Genomic DNA, 17,226 nt, shown 5'->3' with positions numbered 1-17,226 from the left:
TTTAATTTAGCAAAAGTAAAAATCACATTTACTTTGTGGCACTTAGTTACCAGAAAATGCGCTCATCTCTTAGCAACAGATTGATAACAAATACTGTTATTGTTAAAAAAAAAACATAGGATTCCTTCTGCTCTTTTGAAAAACTACTCTTTTTATACTACTAAACACAAACTGTGCATTTGGTGAATTTGGCAGAAAAGTGAAATTTTTAATTTATTTATTTTGTCATTGGTGGTAAATATATTATAAAACAGACATTCAACACAAAAGTAAAAATCAGATTCATACTTCGTGGCAGTTTGTTACCAGTAAAAAAAGCCCCGCCCATCTCTTATCACCAAATTAATAACAATTGATATTACTGTTTATAAAACATAAACTCTTTTGAAATACTGCTTATCTGCTTAGACACAAGAAATTTACAGTTGGTAAATTTTGCAAAAGTAAAAATCAGATGTTTACTTCGTGGCACTTAGTTACCAGAAAATGCACTCATCTCTTAGCAACAGATAAACAACAAATATTGTTATTGTTCAAAAAAAACATAAGATTTCTTCTGCTCTTTTGAAATACTACTTATCAGGTTCTATGCAAGGCATTTAAATACTCTGCTGTGCATTGCTATGGCAGGCCCTTATTATTGCTTCTTTTTTTAGGGTAACTGTAACTGTGTGTCACATCACAAATACTGCTCTTGAAAAACATTCCCATTTGTAAAGCGCGTCTTTAGGACACCAGTTATTTAATGAAGTGACATTGTATCACTAAACTGGTCGCAGTTTATTCATATTTTTTATATTTATTGATGATTTCATTGAACAAACAGTTGAGAAAAAAAGTATAACTAAGAATCCCGATGGTATGGACAATTTTGGTGGATTTTAAAAGTCATTAAATGGAATTTATCTCAACTATAAATCCAAATTCTTATCATGAAAAGTATCACGATAAATGATAAACGATACGATACAATATAGTACAATAAATGCCCACCAGTATCACCAACGCACAAACCAGCCCAGAACAGCAGTTTCAGTGTACACATTTTTCATTTTCCTTGCACGCTACGCATGAACCCAACCAGACCAAGCTGCGCTGGCTGAGCGAGGAAGTGCGAGAGCGCGACACGAAGGAGCGGCGGCTGAGGAAGCAGCATCAGCAGACCAGAGACGAGCTGAAAGTTCTCAGGCAGAGCCGCGACTCGGAGCAGGAAACCCTCCTGCAGCGCATGGACCAGCAGGAGAAGCTGCTGCTCTCCCTCAGCACGGAGAAGAAAGGTAGTCCTTAACCAAAAAAAAGCATCTTTATGATGATGATAAATCACTTGGCCCCTCCATATATGCTAAACTTGTGATGACAAAAAAATAAAATAAAAGATAGGTGAGGATCTCTCCTGCCTTTGATTCACAGACTCCTCCAGCTGATCTCTCTAACACGGCTGAGTCAGACTCGCATCTTTCTGTCTGCTCACACCATCTGTATGAGCGGTAATCCCTTTAATTGGACGCTTTTTGGCACTGTTTTGTTTTCATGGACGCTTACAAAGATGCCTGCCTGTGCCCTCATGTGAACTTAGTTTTATCTTTCTTACTGTTTTTATCCGTCTGTATCCTTGACATTATAAATGTTTTAGAAAGCATCTTAATGATTTTGTATTGGAGTTCTTTTTTGCCTACAGCCTCTATTTTTTTTTCTTTCTTTCTTGCTTTCTTTTCATCTTATTTTTTTCTTTTCTTTTTGATTTTTCCCTTTCTTGTTTTCTTTCGCTATGATGCGTTTCATTAAGAAGAGAAGAGGAGTTTAAAGACAGGGAGACAGGTAGAGTTGGGGAGCAATTATGAAAACAGTCATGTCACTTTTTTATGGTGTTTTGTAGCAAAATTATAAACATCGAATAAATAGGCTAAATTAAAGAAACCCTATGCATGGTGCCTCTTGTCGTACAGACGGTAATTAAACGCATGCTGTTTACAACTACAGAACATATGCTTCTAATAATAAAAAAAATGGCTGAAAGATGCTGTGTTTAACATAATCTCTGTGCAAAGCTTGGTTTAAAGATGAGATTACCTCTCTTGTATACTGCTGTCATGTATAGTTAAGGTCAAACATATGTTAGATTTCTTTTTTCTTTTTTTAGGTTTTATATTTCAATGTTAACACTGAAGATTCTTGTTTTATTCTTCTCATAAACACAGAATTTTGTAGTTTGACCCGACTTCGTACCTCAAATCATTCTAAAACTAAAGTAATCTTCATAAAGAACATTTATTAAACTGCAGCAAAAATCCATATACAACATTTAATAATGGGATCCAATAGGCATTTGTTGAAAGTAAATACATTCACACACACACATTCTTACATTTGTTTTTTCCTTGACTCGATATTATCCCCCTTCTCCGCAGAGAAACAGTACTTTTATTGGCTTCTAGCAGCAATCTGTCTGTTTTGTACAGTTCCTATTCATTCGCCTCTTCACTTGAAAGCCACTCTGCCCTGCATGCAGAGATAAGAGCGGTTCTGGTGTTGTGGAACCCAGCACGGCTTTCAGGTAAAATGGGACTGAGCTTGAGTCAGCAAAGATTGCAGTAGGCCACTATGACTATCATCCTCCAGCTGGTTCCAGGCCTGATTAAAACAGACTCGTACTATGGAGGCTCCAGAAAGTTGTTCCACAGTAAAAAATTATCTTTTTGACTTTAGTCTTTTTTTTTGTTTCTGTACAATTGGCTGTGGCCAGATTTGTTACAGGAAGAAAACATTCATCTTCAGGATTTTATATATTTATGAGACATAAACTGATGTAAGCTGTCACATAAATGATATAATATTGCTGGAGGCAGGAAGAATCTCCGGTAGCAGTCAGTCTTACAACAAATCTGAAGAAGCCTCTGACTGAAGACTGTTACTCTATGATTTGTGACTATCATCACATGCTAACTAATTATCATTGATATTCTTTATAACTTACTTTATAGTTATGAGTTCTGTTTTGTTGCGATCTGTCTGAAAAAATGTGTTTCTGATTACACACTTGGGACTTTGTATCGATTTCCATTCATTTTAATAAGTGCATTTATGTCTAACACTAACAGTATATTTCTAAGCTTAACCTAAACTTGATTCACGTCATACCTCTAAACCAGGGGTGCTCAAAGTCGGTCCTCGAAGGCCGGCATCCTGCATGTTTTAGGTTTCTTCCTGGTAATAACAACCTTTTCAGCATGTCAATGTTCTTCTTAGGCCTTTTGATGAGTCATCATTTGATCCAGGTGCGTTACACCAGGGGGAGAACTAAAATGTGCAGGATGCCGGCCCTCGAGGACCGACTTTGGGCAGCCCTGCTCTAAACCTAGCTCTTGACCCTGAAAAATAGGGTTCAGTTTATTGGGCCCCAGCTTTGGTCCCATAAGGTCCATCAGTCCTCAGAAGGTTAGTAAATATACCAAAGAAGGTTCTAGAAAAGCTACATAAACAAGTATACACACACATCAATATGCACATTCACACAAGGAGCTGCCAAACCGCTCATATTTAAACTTAGACGTCGACCAATATTATCGGCCCACTAATATTAGATTTTTTTTTTTTTTAAGAGTCTTGACATTGCACACAGTTTATCTGTAAACAGGCACATCTTTAGACAGCACATCATGTTGACACAGGAATGTAGTCAGTCTTACACAATCTGTCAGACAGTTCCCAGAGGATGTGCTCACTTCTAAAAATAAAAACATTATTATCAGTAAAACAGGAAGACATCTTGCTATTATTTTTATATCAATCTGTATTTATAAATACAAGAAAAAATAACAGGTGTATCATCTTTAGCTTGTTATATCAGCTAGATATAGAGCGCTAGCAGCGGTTTTGCCGTTTTTGCTGAATGGAAAAAAATGTGATTACAGGTGAATTTTTTTAAAATTATTTAAATAAAAACATGTAATCTAAATTAAGCATAAACTATTAGCTGTAAACATGGTTAATCAGATTCCTTTATATTTACTTTTTTTAAACTTTGCAAAACAAAATATTCACTTTGATTTCTAGTTAAAAACACTGATTTGTTTGCTCTACAAAACAATCAAATACAATTTCGCAAACTGGGTTCAGAAAGATATGCTGTGACTTTTAAAAAGAAATTAAATTAGCCCTACGAAATTACGCCCCTAAGTTCTGTCACCATGGGAACGTATGCAGATTGCTTGAGCCAAGTCCAGTCATTTTCAAGAAAACTGTGAAAGCTCCGTTCTAAAGATTTCAGAATAAAATTGAACCGTTTGCCATTTTTGTATTGGCCGTAGCTTCACAAGTCGCACAGCAGGAACTGGATGTTGGAGAAAACAAAAACAAAACCAGCAAACGAGCAGAGCGCACTCTGGATTAATAACGCTAGCTTGGATTTCAGGGAGCGTTTTCAAAGTGAGCGTGGATCTAAGAGCTCTGCTTATCAGCCACAGCATCTTATCTCACGCAGTCTCCTCGTTTTCAGAGCTGCTGGCGAGGAGTCGCGCGAAAGAGGAAGAAATGAGAAGCCTTCAGGTCAGATTCATGTATTTTCATTAATCTGTGCTGGATTTGTTTGTAGATTTATTTTTTATTTGTTTCCGTCTTTCCACTTCAGAAAGAGACAACACACTTTTCCCTTTGTCTTTTTCTGCACGTCAGCTGTTTTTCCAGCAGAATCACATTTCTCTGATGCTGCCCCCCCATCCGCCCCTACCCCACTCTGCTGCACAGCTGTGCGCCTGGCAGACTCCTCCAGGGCTTGCTTGAGCAAATAGCTAATTACTGCAGACACGAGGCCTTGGAGTTTAAAAGTCACTAAAGGCCTTGTCATTTTTTTTTCTCCTCTTGGCAGGCCACCCACTCACCTAAGCCGGAGTGGACCGGCCCCCGCCGGAGCCTCGCTGGCGCTTTTACACCCCATTAAAATGCAAAGCAGATGCGTGTACGCATATAAACACACTGAAGCACGTCTGCAAGGACAATTTACATGTGAAGAGCCAGAAAACGGAAAGCACGAGGGACACAGATGAGTTAAAACGAAAGATGGGTGGGGTAAATAAAAAGGACCCTTGCTGGAAAGCATCAACACATTGCAGAAAAAGAGGGAGAGGAATGCCCGCTGCAGGGAGAAGCAGGTGTGCGTTTGAGTGGCAGATAAGAGCCAGAGCATCACTTATGCATCGTTAGCGAGGGAACATCAGTCAGGAGCTGGAGGAGAGGATGGAGCATTTTGTCTTTGTGAGCGTGATAAGAAGAACTCTCCCCAGCCGCTGCGTTTACTTCCCTTGTTATGTTAGAACACCCTATTCCTCTCTTCTTTCAAGGTTTTTTTTTTTCTTCTACATGCATCTGCTGAGTTGTTTTTTTTCTTGCTCGTGCTGAGCTGTTACCTGGACTTAGTTTCGCACACATGGAAGCATCCTGTGTTTGAACTTCACTTGTTCACGTTCAGGTTTCAATTCACCCTTAATCCTAATCTGTCGCGTTTTTATTTCTGTTTTAGGATCGTGTGTTGGATCTGGAGATGGTAAGATTTGATTTCTTGTAGTGTGTTACTGTGGAAGTTCAATTAAGATTTTATTTAAATGTCATATTGAAGTTAAAATTATACTAGCATGATTTTATTTAGCCATATAAGCTGGTTCATCTGTAAGTTTAGGTGGAAAGGTCAAACTTTAAGACTTTTCCGTGCTACAGTTTTCAAATATTTGTTGATTTTTAGACAGATTTTAACACAAATATCCAGCGTGAGTTGGTGTAATGTAGAATCACAGCCACCTATAAAAGCCATACATCTTTATGAATAAGCATGTGTTTGTGCATCAAAAAATCCAGATGTTGTGCACAGAAATTTATTTTCAGTTGCTCACATTATGAGATAATGACTGTTTTATTATCTCGCTATGTTGAAATAAAGAGACCCAATCTTGCCCTGTGGAGGAAGCCACCAAAACATCTCACCTCAAAATAACACCTCAAGCTTTTTCATTATAACCCCATATATCACTTAGCTTAGAGTCTTCCAGTGTTCTGGTATCTTTGATTAAATGTGATTTTTAGTTCTCATTATGTTGAGATAACAATGCCATAAGCTCTTTTACCTTTGCCGGCTTTAAATCTCATTATTTGGTGATAGAAATATCGTAACCTTGTTTCATTTTTGATACATTTCAGTTGTTTTAGCTGAAACTAAAACTTTCCCCTTTTTTGTGATTTTATTTTATTTCACTATTGCAGTGGGATAATGTGATCTTAAACTTCTTTGTGCCTGTTCCAGTTTTACTTTCTCATTATTTGTGAAATAATGGGGTCTCGAGCTTGTTTTTCTTTTCTTTGACACAGTAAGTTTATTAAGTTTCTGAAACTTAGTCCATTTATTTTAGAAAGTTAGATTTTCATATTTTCTCTATGTTTTCTTTTCCATACTGATATTGAAAATGCTGGAAGGAAATTCCATATTTTGAAAACTATGTAGTAACCCTAGAGATTTCTTTGTTTGACTGCCCATGAAGTCTAACCCAGGGTGAGAAATGATTGTTTTAGTCGAGGCTCAGAGACTCCATTAATCATTACAAGTCTTGCTGATGGTGCCCAGAAGTGAGCCTTGCTGACAATATGGTATTGATTCTACCATCCGCACTCTTAATGACCACCGCCAACATCCTTAATCAGCAATTAGATGTCAGATAGGAATTCGTTTGCGCTGATCAAAGGTTGCGTTGACCCGAAGCCTTTAACAGCCCTAAGAATAAATAAATAAGTGTAGGAACCTGTCTAACACACGGCGACCCACCTGTCACAATTATACGCCACACTTGTCAGCTTCAGCCTTCAGTTCGCTGCTACAAGACGGAATAGGAGATGTCTCGAACCTCCATCAACTCCCGCATTTTCTGCCGGCAGTGGGGACACATCGACCCCTTCTCCACTCAGCCCAGCTGCTCAGGATCACCCAGCAAATCTTACTAATATGTCAGCGTGACAGTCGGTGATGCCTCCTAACAGCCAGCTTCCTTTTGCTGCTTAAACACACCAACCCTGAGTAGGAACAGGGCGATTTCTGAAGCTAACCACGGAGGTGTGAATATAGCAGCGCAGCCAGATCTCTGCTGATGTAAAGATAGGGTTTCGATGAGTGAGTTGAGACAAAAGTCCTTGATTGCAATTTGAATCGACCAGGTAGTATACAGTTTGTTGCCACACTTTCAGGGTTGTCCGCACATCCTTAAAACGTCCCGAAAAGTCTTACGATTGTGCATCTAAAAGTAAGGCTTTAAAACAGGGGTTCCCAAAGTCTGTCCTCGAGGGCCGGCATCCTGCATGTTTTAGTTCTCTCTCTGGTTTAACACACCTGGATCAAATGATGACTCATTAGAAGGCTTAAGAAGAACATTGACTTGCTGAAAAGGTTGTTGGTACTACCAGGGAGAGAACTAAAACATGCAGGATGCCGGCCTTCGAGGACCGACTTTGGGCACCCCTGCTTTAAAATATCTTAAACTCATTAAAAAAAAAAAAAATCTAAGTTGGCCTTATATGTTCATCCCAGGTCTTAAATTTGTTGTGGCACGACTATTTAATCTCGTCTATTCTGCATAGTATTTATTTTTGTTCTGTCAGGCAAAAGTTTGAGTGGTGCACAGACATCTTCATTGCGTTCTGTGACTCAAGGCCACTAACTAGCTAGGTTTTTTTGTGTTAATCATGGATAATTGAAAATGTATTGCTTGTTGACTAGACGACATTGGCCCTCACCATTGGCTCACTTCTGTTGCCAACCCCATTTGAGGCTCAGTGTGCAAAAATGCTCAGCACTAGGGCTTAAGTCTGTAACTGTAAATGCAATTTTCTTCATTTCTGTCATGGATCAGAAATGAAGACCTGATCCAGGTCTTAATGAATGGTCTTTAAAAGTCTTAAATTTGAGTTGGTGAAACCTACCAATATCCTGTTATTACTACAAAGTACAAAGTCAGTGTAAAGTTGAATTTCTGTAAAATAATAAAATATTCTGCCACAATCTAATCATTTAAAAGCAGAAATTATATTTAGTGTTTCCCATTAACAAATGTTATCCATTAGGGAAATAAGAATACTGTCGTTCTGCCTGACTGATAAATTGTCTCCTAATCATGAATTATCTACTGTACATCTAACCCTACACCTAATGTTTGAATACCTTTAAAAAAAGATGTTCTAATTTGTTCCTTATGTTTTTCTTCCAATGATCTGGACTTTGGGTGCTCTCCACCCAAAGTCTCTCTCTGGACAATGGGTCGATGAGGAAATCAGTGTCCTCATGGACCCATTGGTTAGGGGGCTAGGGGTTTTCAGCTTCCGTTGTGTCCATTTTCTGTACTGATTGTAGTTTTGTACTGCATTGTCTGAAAATGAGCAAAGGCAGACAAATGGATGACAAAATATGGGGTGTCAGGTCTAAAAGTTGTTTGCAGCAAATACTAGTATCCGAAAGTCACAATTTTGGGAAATTGTTAAGAATCTTATCAAGACCCAACTGTGGGCCAGACAAATCTGTCACTGTTTAGCTAAGACTGATACAGTAGTTCTCAAATTTTTGAAAGCTTGTATCATCCCTGTATATATGAGTTTTCCAAATAGCACACCGACAGATAACTGTAGTGTTATAGTAACTGGCTGGTTCTGCTTGTCAAAAAGAGAAAAATAAAAGTCTCCATTCATTGTCATTGCATTTTGGTTGAAGGTTGCATTTTAACTGCATTGTGTTTTACTTCAGTCAAAAATTAAAAGTTCTAAATTAAAACAAAAAGAAATCTGATTGAAAAACTCAAAGTAGACATGCCTGACATTTCTCACCAGCCCCATCCTCTATACCCAATTTGGCAGTCTTGCATTTAAAACATTGTAGTGTATAGCAATGTGTAAAAGTTGATCTTCAATATACTTATTCTTACTCCTGTGGAAATACTTAATTATATTAATTGTAAAAACATCTTAGGGTAACACTAGATTAAACCAAATACTGCTCTTTAGCTTGCCCAGATGCAGTGACTACAAATGCAGCATTGTTCCCTCCTTTGTTATCAATATCTCAGAGAATGTGAGGTGTTGAAGTAAAACACTGGCCCCAGATGGTGATATTCTTATACATTTTGAAATTGTCAGCTCTCTGGAAAGAGTAAACAAATGGTGCTGAAAAATAGTAGAATATTTTTCTGAGCAATTATCTATTATTATTATTATTATCTATCAATTATCAATCAATCATCTATCAATTATCTATCAATTATCAGAGTCAGGGATGGGATGTGATGTAGCATGGGGAAAAGATGATTGACTGACCAGCCAGCTCAAGCCGAGACGAGACGATGCGCCCATTCAGACTAACCTGGCCTGGATCAACTTGGTTAAAGTTCGATTGCATTGTTTTATTTACCAAAACTTCTCAGTCTCCCAACAGGATAGTTTTCTCAGAATGCTTAATATTTGAAATTCCAATAGAAAGAAATATTGCACATCCTTCCAGCCTCAGAGTGAACTCCCTGGTTGGACAGCTCTTTGGTGAGTAGCTGGCAAATCTTTCTGGCCGAGAGAGTTGACAGAACCTGAAGCAGAACCCCAGGCTTGTTCTCAGAAAGTAAACAGCATCTGAGCTAAAATGGAAGCACTTCCTGTCCTGTCTCATGATAAGGTTGTTTTCTAACTACCAACCTCCAGGCTTTCCTCTGTTGCAGCCCCTCTTGTTAAACCCTCAAATGATATATCGGCATTAACATTGTTACCAGCTGATGTTAGTCATTTTTTAACATCTAGGTATTGGCTCAATAAGTAAAACTAGGCTAATGTTAACAATCAAATGTTTTATTTTCAACTTGTTGCCATTTGTATTTCTGGAAGAGTTGGTCATGTGGTTTTTGTTTGGTCATGTGACCGTGACAGTAATGCAGCGCAAGACTGAGGAGTTTTTAACTGAAGCAGAGAAGCAATGCCAATGGTGTGGTTGTTTTTTCAATGTCGAAAGGGTAGGAAAATATTTAATACAATATATGTAAATATCAGTAAGAAAAATAATAAGAATAATTCTGGATATCAACATTGGTCCAAATTTTTACTTCTTAGGATTGTTACGTGTTATTTTGCTGGATGAATTGTCCCAAAAGTTATTGCGATAAAAGAGAACATTGTTGTTTTGAGACCATTTTCAAGTAATATTATAATGCTAATGCCATAATAATGCAAGAACACAATCTCAGAAACCAATAAACTTTGAATTATAATGAATAATTAACACTACACTATACATTACTCTGGAACTGGAAGACATTTTAAATATCCAAAATATATTAACAAAACAACAGAAACAACAAATTAAATGAATTATGCCCTTCATAAAAAAGACCTGGTTGAGAGCAAATCATAAGACTGAAATCTTTTGTCATCCAGTTTTTAGGAGAAAGAGAGAAAAGAGAAAAACTAGAAATCACATAAGTTGAGTTTGTTTTAATTTCTCATGCGATTAATTGATTTAGTGCTTATTGCGACAGGCCTAATTGTTACCCAATAGTTTTTCCAAAGTTACGTCTAGTATTTAGAAATCTAAATTAGATATGTAAACTGAGTTTAACCATTTTGATGAAATTTAATACTATCACAGATAAGAAAACAAGAACATTTTTTATCCAACCCTTTAAGAAATCTTGTTGATGCTGAAATTTGATTTTGTCTATCAATCTTTTCTGTCCAAAATGGAGAACAATTTTTGTAACAGACTGTTGATATTGAATAACCAAATCATTCAAATCAAAGTTTTCTATTTGCTTAGACAAAATATGAAAACAATAAATGGCTGATGTTCAGAAAGCCAGGAAATATACTGATTAGACAGCTTCAAATCTTTTTGACAGGCAAGACTTGTTTCTGAGAGACAATCTAAAGAAATCAGAGGGGAAGCACATTTTGGTACACTAGAGACAAAATCATTATATTTTGTAGAATGATACTGATTTACTAGTTAAAGTTGTTGTAGCTAAACAAAATAAAACTATTCTTTACTTTTGAATACCTAAAAACTGCCTGGAAAAACACTGCATATAGTCTAGGTAAAGCTTTCTATGTGCATAACTTTTCAATTTCTTCTAAAGCAGTTAATCTTTCCAAAATGTCTAATAACATGAAACTGTAAAAATAGAAAGGCATGAAATTTAGGCAACTATACAGCTAAAAGAGTTGGCTTTAGACTCTTTACTTTATCTGTTTTTATAAATCTGCCAGTTGACTCTGCAGAGCTGAAACTCCCATAAATATCTCATCAGAGTGTGCAGCTGTCAGAAGTTATCTTGTTTTAATGTGAACCTTGAACAATCTCATTTCACGCTATTTGATTATTCCATCCTCGCTACTCTTTTTTTTTCCAGGTTTTTCTTGGTTATGCTTGCACTTATTTTTAATTTCTAGATTTTCTTTCGTACCTTATGTACCTTGAAGGTATCATTAAGTAACAGATTTATACACAATGTATAGAAAGTAAAAAAACTTGAATATTTTTTAGACAAGTTCTGAAGTATTGCAGTTCTTATCTTTTAATTACAAGATTCAGATCCCAATATGAGATAAGTGGATTATGTTTCCTTGAACTCCCTCCCTGTTAGATTGATTTTATATACATCTACATATGTGTGTGTGCCTGCGGATAGAACACGAGAATAGCACTGGAGCACTTGGAGTCGGTTCCAGAAAAACAGTGTCTGCTAGACGACTTCAAAGATTTCGAGGTGGGTTGAAGTCAGGTCCATGTGGATCTTTATTCTAACTGTTTTGAATTCAGTGCTCAGCACTGCTGAGGCTTTAGGAAGCTCCACTTGGTTGGAAACAGCCGAGTCTCACGTCTGCTTGGTTGTGACAACAGCCTCTGTTCGGTTTATTCAGGAATCACGGCAGCAGATGGCGTTTGTAGAGCAGCGCTGTGGTAGATACAGAGAGATCGTCCGGGACCTGCAGGACCAGCTGGACGAGTCCAAACGCAGAATCCAAGAGTACAGAGTAGGACACAATATAGACACACACATTTGTATTTATGTCTTTAAGCTGTTGCATTGACTTTGATTCATTTATATAATGCCATTTGTCCCAAACTCTATCCTTCAACTTACCCAACACCGCAACATACTGTCTTCTTGTAAACGCTCAGAGACCTGACACTTTGATCAACACCTTTGAAACTCCTAGCCCTTGGTCCACTACTAAGCATTACTTTAAACTTCCCAAATCCATAGGGGGCAGTGTTGCGCAAAGATATGCCAGCCAATCAAATTGCTTCAAAGCGACAGCTTTCTGTTAAGAATTAAAGCACCAAGAAGTTAATTTGTGTGGACAGTTATATAGGTTGAACTATTTTTAGATAGCATATTAGAATATAAAGTTATTAAAACACAATCCGATGTTTGTTGAGAATTGTGTCAAAACAAGCATGTGGCTATATTGGCGCATTACATGTTGCAGAATGTAATGCAAGAAACCCTAAATCTCTGTTTTCCCATTTCACTTTGGTTGGAGTTTTTATAAATAATTGTTTTTAATGATATTAATCAAAGTTTTTGCATGATGAAAAACCAAAACACATTTAAAATATGTTTTCCCAGATATCAGACTATGTGTTGACTAGGCCTTAGACATTGGCAAAAAAGGCATTCATTGTGTCATGAAATTTAGATGATTTTAAATCTTTTAATTAAAATCTACTTTAGTTATCTTTCTCAGAATATCACGTTGAGATCAAAATTGTAAAATGAGAAAGATCTGTAATATTATCATGGATTTAAACTTAAAAAACGTTATGAACTCTAAAAAACTGAAACACCAGTTAGTTTTTTTCTCATAGTATCATGTTTGTGCTTTTGTCAGTTTCTGCTGTAAAAAACGTTCCCAATGGTGTTGACCTTTTTTCACGTCGCTCCTGGGTGTCGTTGCAGAAAACAGGGAAATCTCCACCTTGCTCAAGAGGACTCAGTCTCATTGGCAACTTGTCCAGTCTTCTTCGTCTACGGACCAGTTATTGGTGATAGGGACAGTGGCATTGCTTCTCTGCTGACTAGTTGTCCCTGACAAAATTTGTTTCCCCCTATGGCTATGGGAGTATTTACCAGGGGTGTCCAATTTGTGGCCCTTAGAATGGTTTTATGTGGCCCTCGATCCAAATTTGGCTCATCAGCACAGGTGTTTCATATATAGGGACACTTTTTAAAGAACTTTTTTTGTGGCAAGGTTTTTACAAATTAAATTTTTCATAAACTGGAAAATTATAGGTACAATACTAGATATTTTAATTAATCACATTTTAGGAAATGTAGAAAACTGGATTAATTTCTTTTAATGCAGCATTGTTATGTTTTGTATTGATGTGATTTAGAGTTCTATTCACCAATCATACCACTTTGTTCATTTCATGAAAACATCATGTTTAGTTGATTTTATGGGGGGATGGAATAATGGATGTATTTCTGCATTTCTAATTTAAAAAAAAAAAAGATTTTTATGCAATTCAAATACATTCATCTTGAAATTCCACATGGCTAAGAGCTTGGACAACTCTGCTTTTGAAAATGGATTGTTGTATTTTATTTAGAGTAATTTCTGCTCTTTGATGTTTGTTGTTTAATCAGGGAATCCAACTTTTGTCCCAGTAAGGCCTGTTGATCTGAAAAGGCCCGGGATGTCACATAAACAAGAACGCACACACAAAGTGAAATGTTTAATTCCTTTAAAACAACTGGGCTTTCTCAGCAACACCACCCTTTATCCAGGTCCACCTAATAGCACTGCTTTGTTCGAGCAGCGGCTGTTTGGATAAGGATTTTCTAACTCTGACAGCATTTTCATGAATAACTCCCCCACACACAGAAGCTACTGCATGTACTGCACCTCATTTACAAGTTCTATGAATAAATGAATAATTTCAGGTGGCGGTAATGTCTCGTAGAAGGTCCGAGTGCACAGCAGCACAAGTGGACGTTCAAATGAAACCTAACGATTACCAGTCTCCTTTAATTGCCCCGTTTATGTTCTTTGCTGGAAAAACAGTCGGGGGAGCCATTAAAACATCACTGTTGACAGCTGATTGCTATCAGCAGTCTGTAACCTCCTCTAAATAGTCGTGCAGTCACTCTTTAAGTGGTTTTGCTCTTCTAGATTACCTCTCACTTTGCTTAATGACTCCCATGATAAGTGATAAGTGACATTTGCATCAGCTTAATGGCTGCTGCTCACTTGTGGTTTGTTTAAACAAAAACAGGTGGAAGAAAACGTTCACACAGGTTCAAATGTTGATCTGTAATGTATGTACAGTTCCAGTCAGATGCTTATATACTCACATTATCAGCAAGAATGGTAACTTGCTGATATTAATGATTCATTTGAATTTTACTTTTTCAGGGTTGACTTTAAGACATTCTTGAAGAATTTGTTGCACTAATTTCAATTTTGTATTTTCTTTGGAAATATATAGTAGTATGCCTTAATATGTAAAGTTCTGTAAATATATGTATTTCTTTTGGTGGTATATTTGACCGTCTGATGAGAATTAATAGAGCTTACTTAAAAAAGTTAGTGTCCCGTCATAGACCTTGTCCTTAAGTATGTTTAGATTATTAGTTGGGTTGAGGGCCCTTTCAGAAGGCTAATGTTAGCGTGCTAAATCTATTGTTGTGTTGTTGGAACAGCAAAACTGTCTGCCTCAGATTAAAGAAAATAGAGGTCTAAAATCTTAGTTGCATTAACCCTAAAGCAGGAGTAATGAACATTAGTTTCACTGACGGTAAAGCGCTGTGCCAGCACAGTGTGTAGCAGAAGCTAATGCTAACTTCAAGTTACAGTTAATGGGGGAATAAAAAAAATAACGTGAAAAGAGTTTGCTACGTAAACTGTCTTCATCCACTTTTGGAAAACAAAGGATGAAGATTTAATATCAGGATGCACTGAAAAGTTGCTAAGCAAGCTCCAAATACAACAGCGTCAATTTGTTTGTCACAATATCAGGAGGAATAGTTGGAAGAGCCAAGGTCGGGCTTTAAAACCTGTACCATCTTTTACCTGCTAAAAACAAATTGTTGTTGGCCACATTGTGCTTTTTCCTATGCTTGCTTTTCTCGAGTATTTCCATCTCAAAACAAAAGCTAGATTGTTGAAATTTTACAACAATCAAAAAACATACATCAGAACAGTATTTTGGAATTAAATCAGGCAAACATTAGTTTTGTAAAACAACCTGTCTTGACCCTATTGAAAATTTGCAAACTATACTTAAAAGCCAGGACCGTACCGGGAAAACCAACTAATTAAAATAGGCCTACCACTTGAGATAAAATGAGTACTCAAATATGCAATTAAAATTATACCAAGAGCTTGAGTGCTACAAAAAGTGTGTGATTTCTGCCTAACCGCCATTTAATCAGATGTAGCTAAGAAAGTATATTTATTGGAACCCGCATTAATCATTTTGACGTTATGTGAATTATTCAGAAATAATGTAACTGGTGCTTCTAGTTCATGTTTTTTGTTTTTTTTTAAACAACTTCAACAAGTTGTAGTCTTTATTATAAACCCAGCTGGGGAAAAAAAGTTCAAATAAATCATTAAAATCCTCAAATTAATCTGATTTCGTGCAGATGTAAACTTAAGCAAAACAACTACAAAGCTGAGTAATGGTTTTAAGGGACAGTGGGTTTGATTTCCTTTAGTCTTCATGTTGTTTTTGCTGTGAATCAACACTACTAAACATAGCTACATAGTTGTTGCTTTAGATGTAACATGATGTAAAATGCACCTTTTTTTTTTTTAGCTCAAATTGTGTTGATCCCATATTTCCATTTTTCTTGCAAACTTAGTTTCATTTTTGACTGTTTGTTCAGTTTGCCACCAGGTAAGCAAACAACATTGTCGGACAACATTTTAGAAATGCAACAGTTGCACAAACCCGGAGACTGACCTGCAGTGACCACACACATCTGAATCAATTATCTTTGTGAGAGTTTCCATAAAAGCTCGATTAGTCTCGCCTCTGATTTCCAGCAGTGATAAAGCGACTGAAGTTTGGCCTTAAAAAAAGTTATTTCAGGTACCCAGCAGAGAAAGTTGCCCCACTATTTACGCCTCATAATGACAGTCTAGTTTTCCCACAAAGTTTTTTTCTCTTCTATCCTTCTGTATTTCCAGGAAGAGAAGTTGGATGCCACCTCCAGGAGTCTGAGACTAGCTGCTCTTTCTTCTTCCATCAAAGGCCCCAGCACTTTCCCGAGCAGCACAGTGAGGCCCGACTGTCTCTGTGAGCGTGCATCCCTTTCTCTCTGGGAACCTTTTGATCACAGCTCTCCTTCCTCCTTTTAATCTTTTCCTTTTGTAATCAGATTTTGAATCTCCCATCTTCTCCACCTGCACATTCATTTCTCAGTACTTTCTCGGGTCTCATGAGGATATTTATTTTCTTCAGTCTTCCCGAGCCAAGTCGAGTAGAGGGCAGCTGCCGCACGCTGAAAAACCTAAGTCCAGCTGGATTTGAGTGTGTCTGTCAAAACAGTGCGGCGTGAATGCAGCAGATTTTATCAAATCTGTTTGAAAACATTGACGTTCCCTGCAGAAGGACCTCGCCTCCTTCTCTAAAAGTGTGAAAAGATGCTAACACGTAGATTTCAACATTTAGTTTGCTAATTCTTGCTTAAAGATTAAATATTTAAATATGCATCATAAAAATCAGAGAACTGCCTGTTCTTATTTTTTCCACAAGCACAAATCTGAAGATTTTTATATTCCAAAATATCCAAAGACTCACATTTACCTTGACATATCATTAGTGTTGTGGTAACACATTTCACATTGTGCCTCATCCCAATTTCTAACCTGTAACATGTGGGAACAATGTCTTGCTGTAAATAAAATGATCTGCCAGTGGAACTGGAATGTTTTTATCAACAATATTGAGGAATCATTGACTTAAAAAAAGCTTCTATTTGTTGCTGAAAGGTTACTTGTAAGTTATTTTTTGAAGCGTACTAAGATATCTACATTAGAAACTAGACCAAAAGTACTTGGTACTTGCACCACTTGACACACCTAGCAAAGAACCAACTGTTTATCAAAACTGGCAGATTTTTACTGGTATTTCCATTCTGCTTTTTACAATTGCCTATTTTCTGAGTGAGAAAGCGTGACAACATTCAGAAGACGGAGCAGAACCCTGATCAAGCA

At 37.0% G+C, this 17,226-nt stretch overlaps 1 protein-coding gene across 11 annotated transcripts in view; it reads left to right on the top strand.

Moving 5' to 3' along the window:
* The window catches only part of cep128 (centrosomal protein 128), a 57,381-nt gene that overhangs the window by 39,365 nt on the left and 790 nt on the right, over positions 1 to 17,226 (top strand). For 2 of the 11 annotated variants that reach the window (XM_032585564.1, XM_032585563.1), the window contains 6 exons: positions 1,085 to 1,277; positions 4,496 to 4,545; positions 5,516 to 5,539; positions 11,685 to 11,762; positions 11,917 to 12,030; positions 16,198 to 16,306. In XM_032585564.1, the coding sequence (XP_032441455.1) occupies positions 1,085 to 1,277; positions 4,496 to 4,545; positions 5,516 to 5,539; positions 11,685 to 11,762; positions 11,917 to 12,030; positions 16,198 to 16,306 (568 nt within the window). Of the gene's footprint in view, positions 1 to 1,084; positions 1,278 to 1,410; positions 3,210 to 4,307; positions 4,426 to 4,495; positions 4,546 to 5,515; positions 5,540 to 11,684; positions 11,763 to 11,916; positions 12,031 to 15,893; positions 16,100 to 16,197; positions 16,307 to 17,226 lie in introns of those variants that run through there. The other 9 variants (XR_004342195.1, XR_004342197.1, XR_004342196.1 and 6 more) reach the window with 9 other exon arrangements.

The sequence above is a fragment of the Xiphophorus hellerii genome, chromosome 15 (genome assembly GCF_003331165.1).
Source record: "Xiphophorus hellerii strain 12219 chromosome 15, Xiphophorus_hellerii-4.1, whole genome shotgun sequence".
In the NCBI taxonomy this organism is placed as follows: domain Eukaryota; kingdom Metazoa; phylum Chordata; class Actinopteri; order Cyprinodontiformes; family Poeciliidae; genus Xiphophorus; species Xiphophorus hellerii.
Note: the sequence above shows the minus strand (reverse complement) of the source record. Positions and strands in the feature narration are given on the sequence as shown.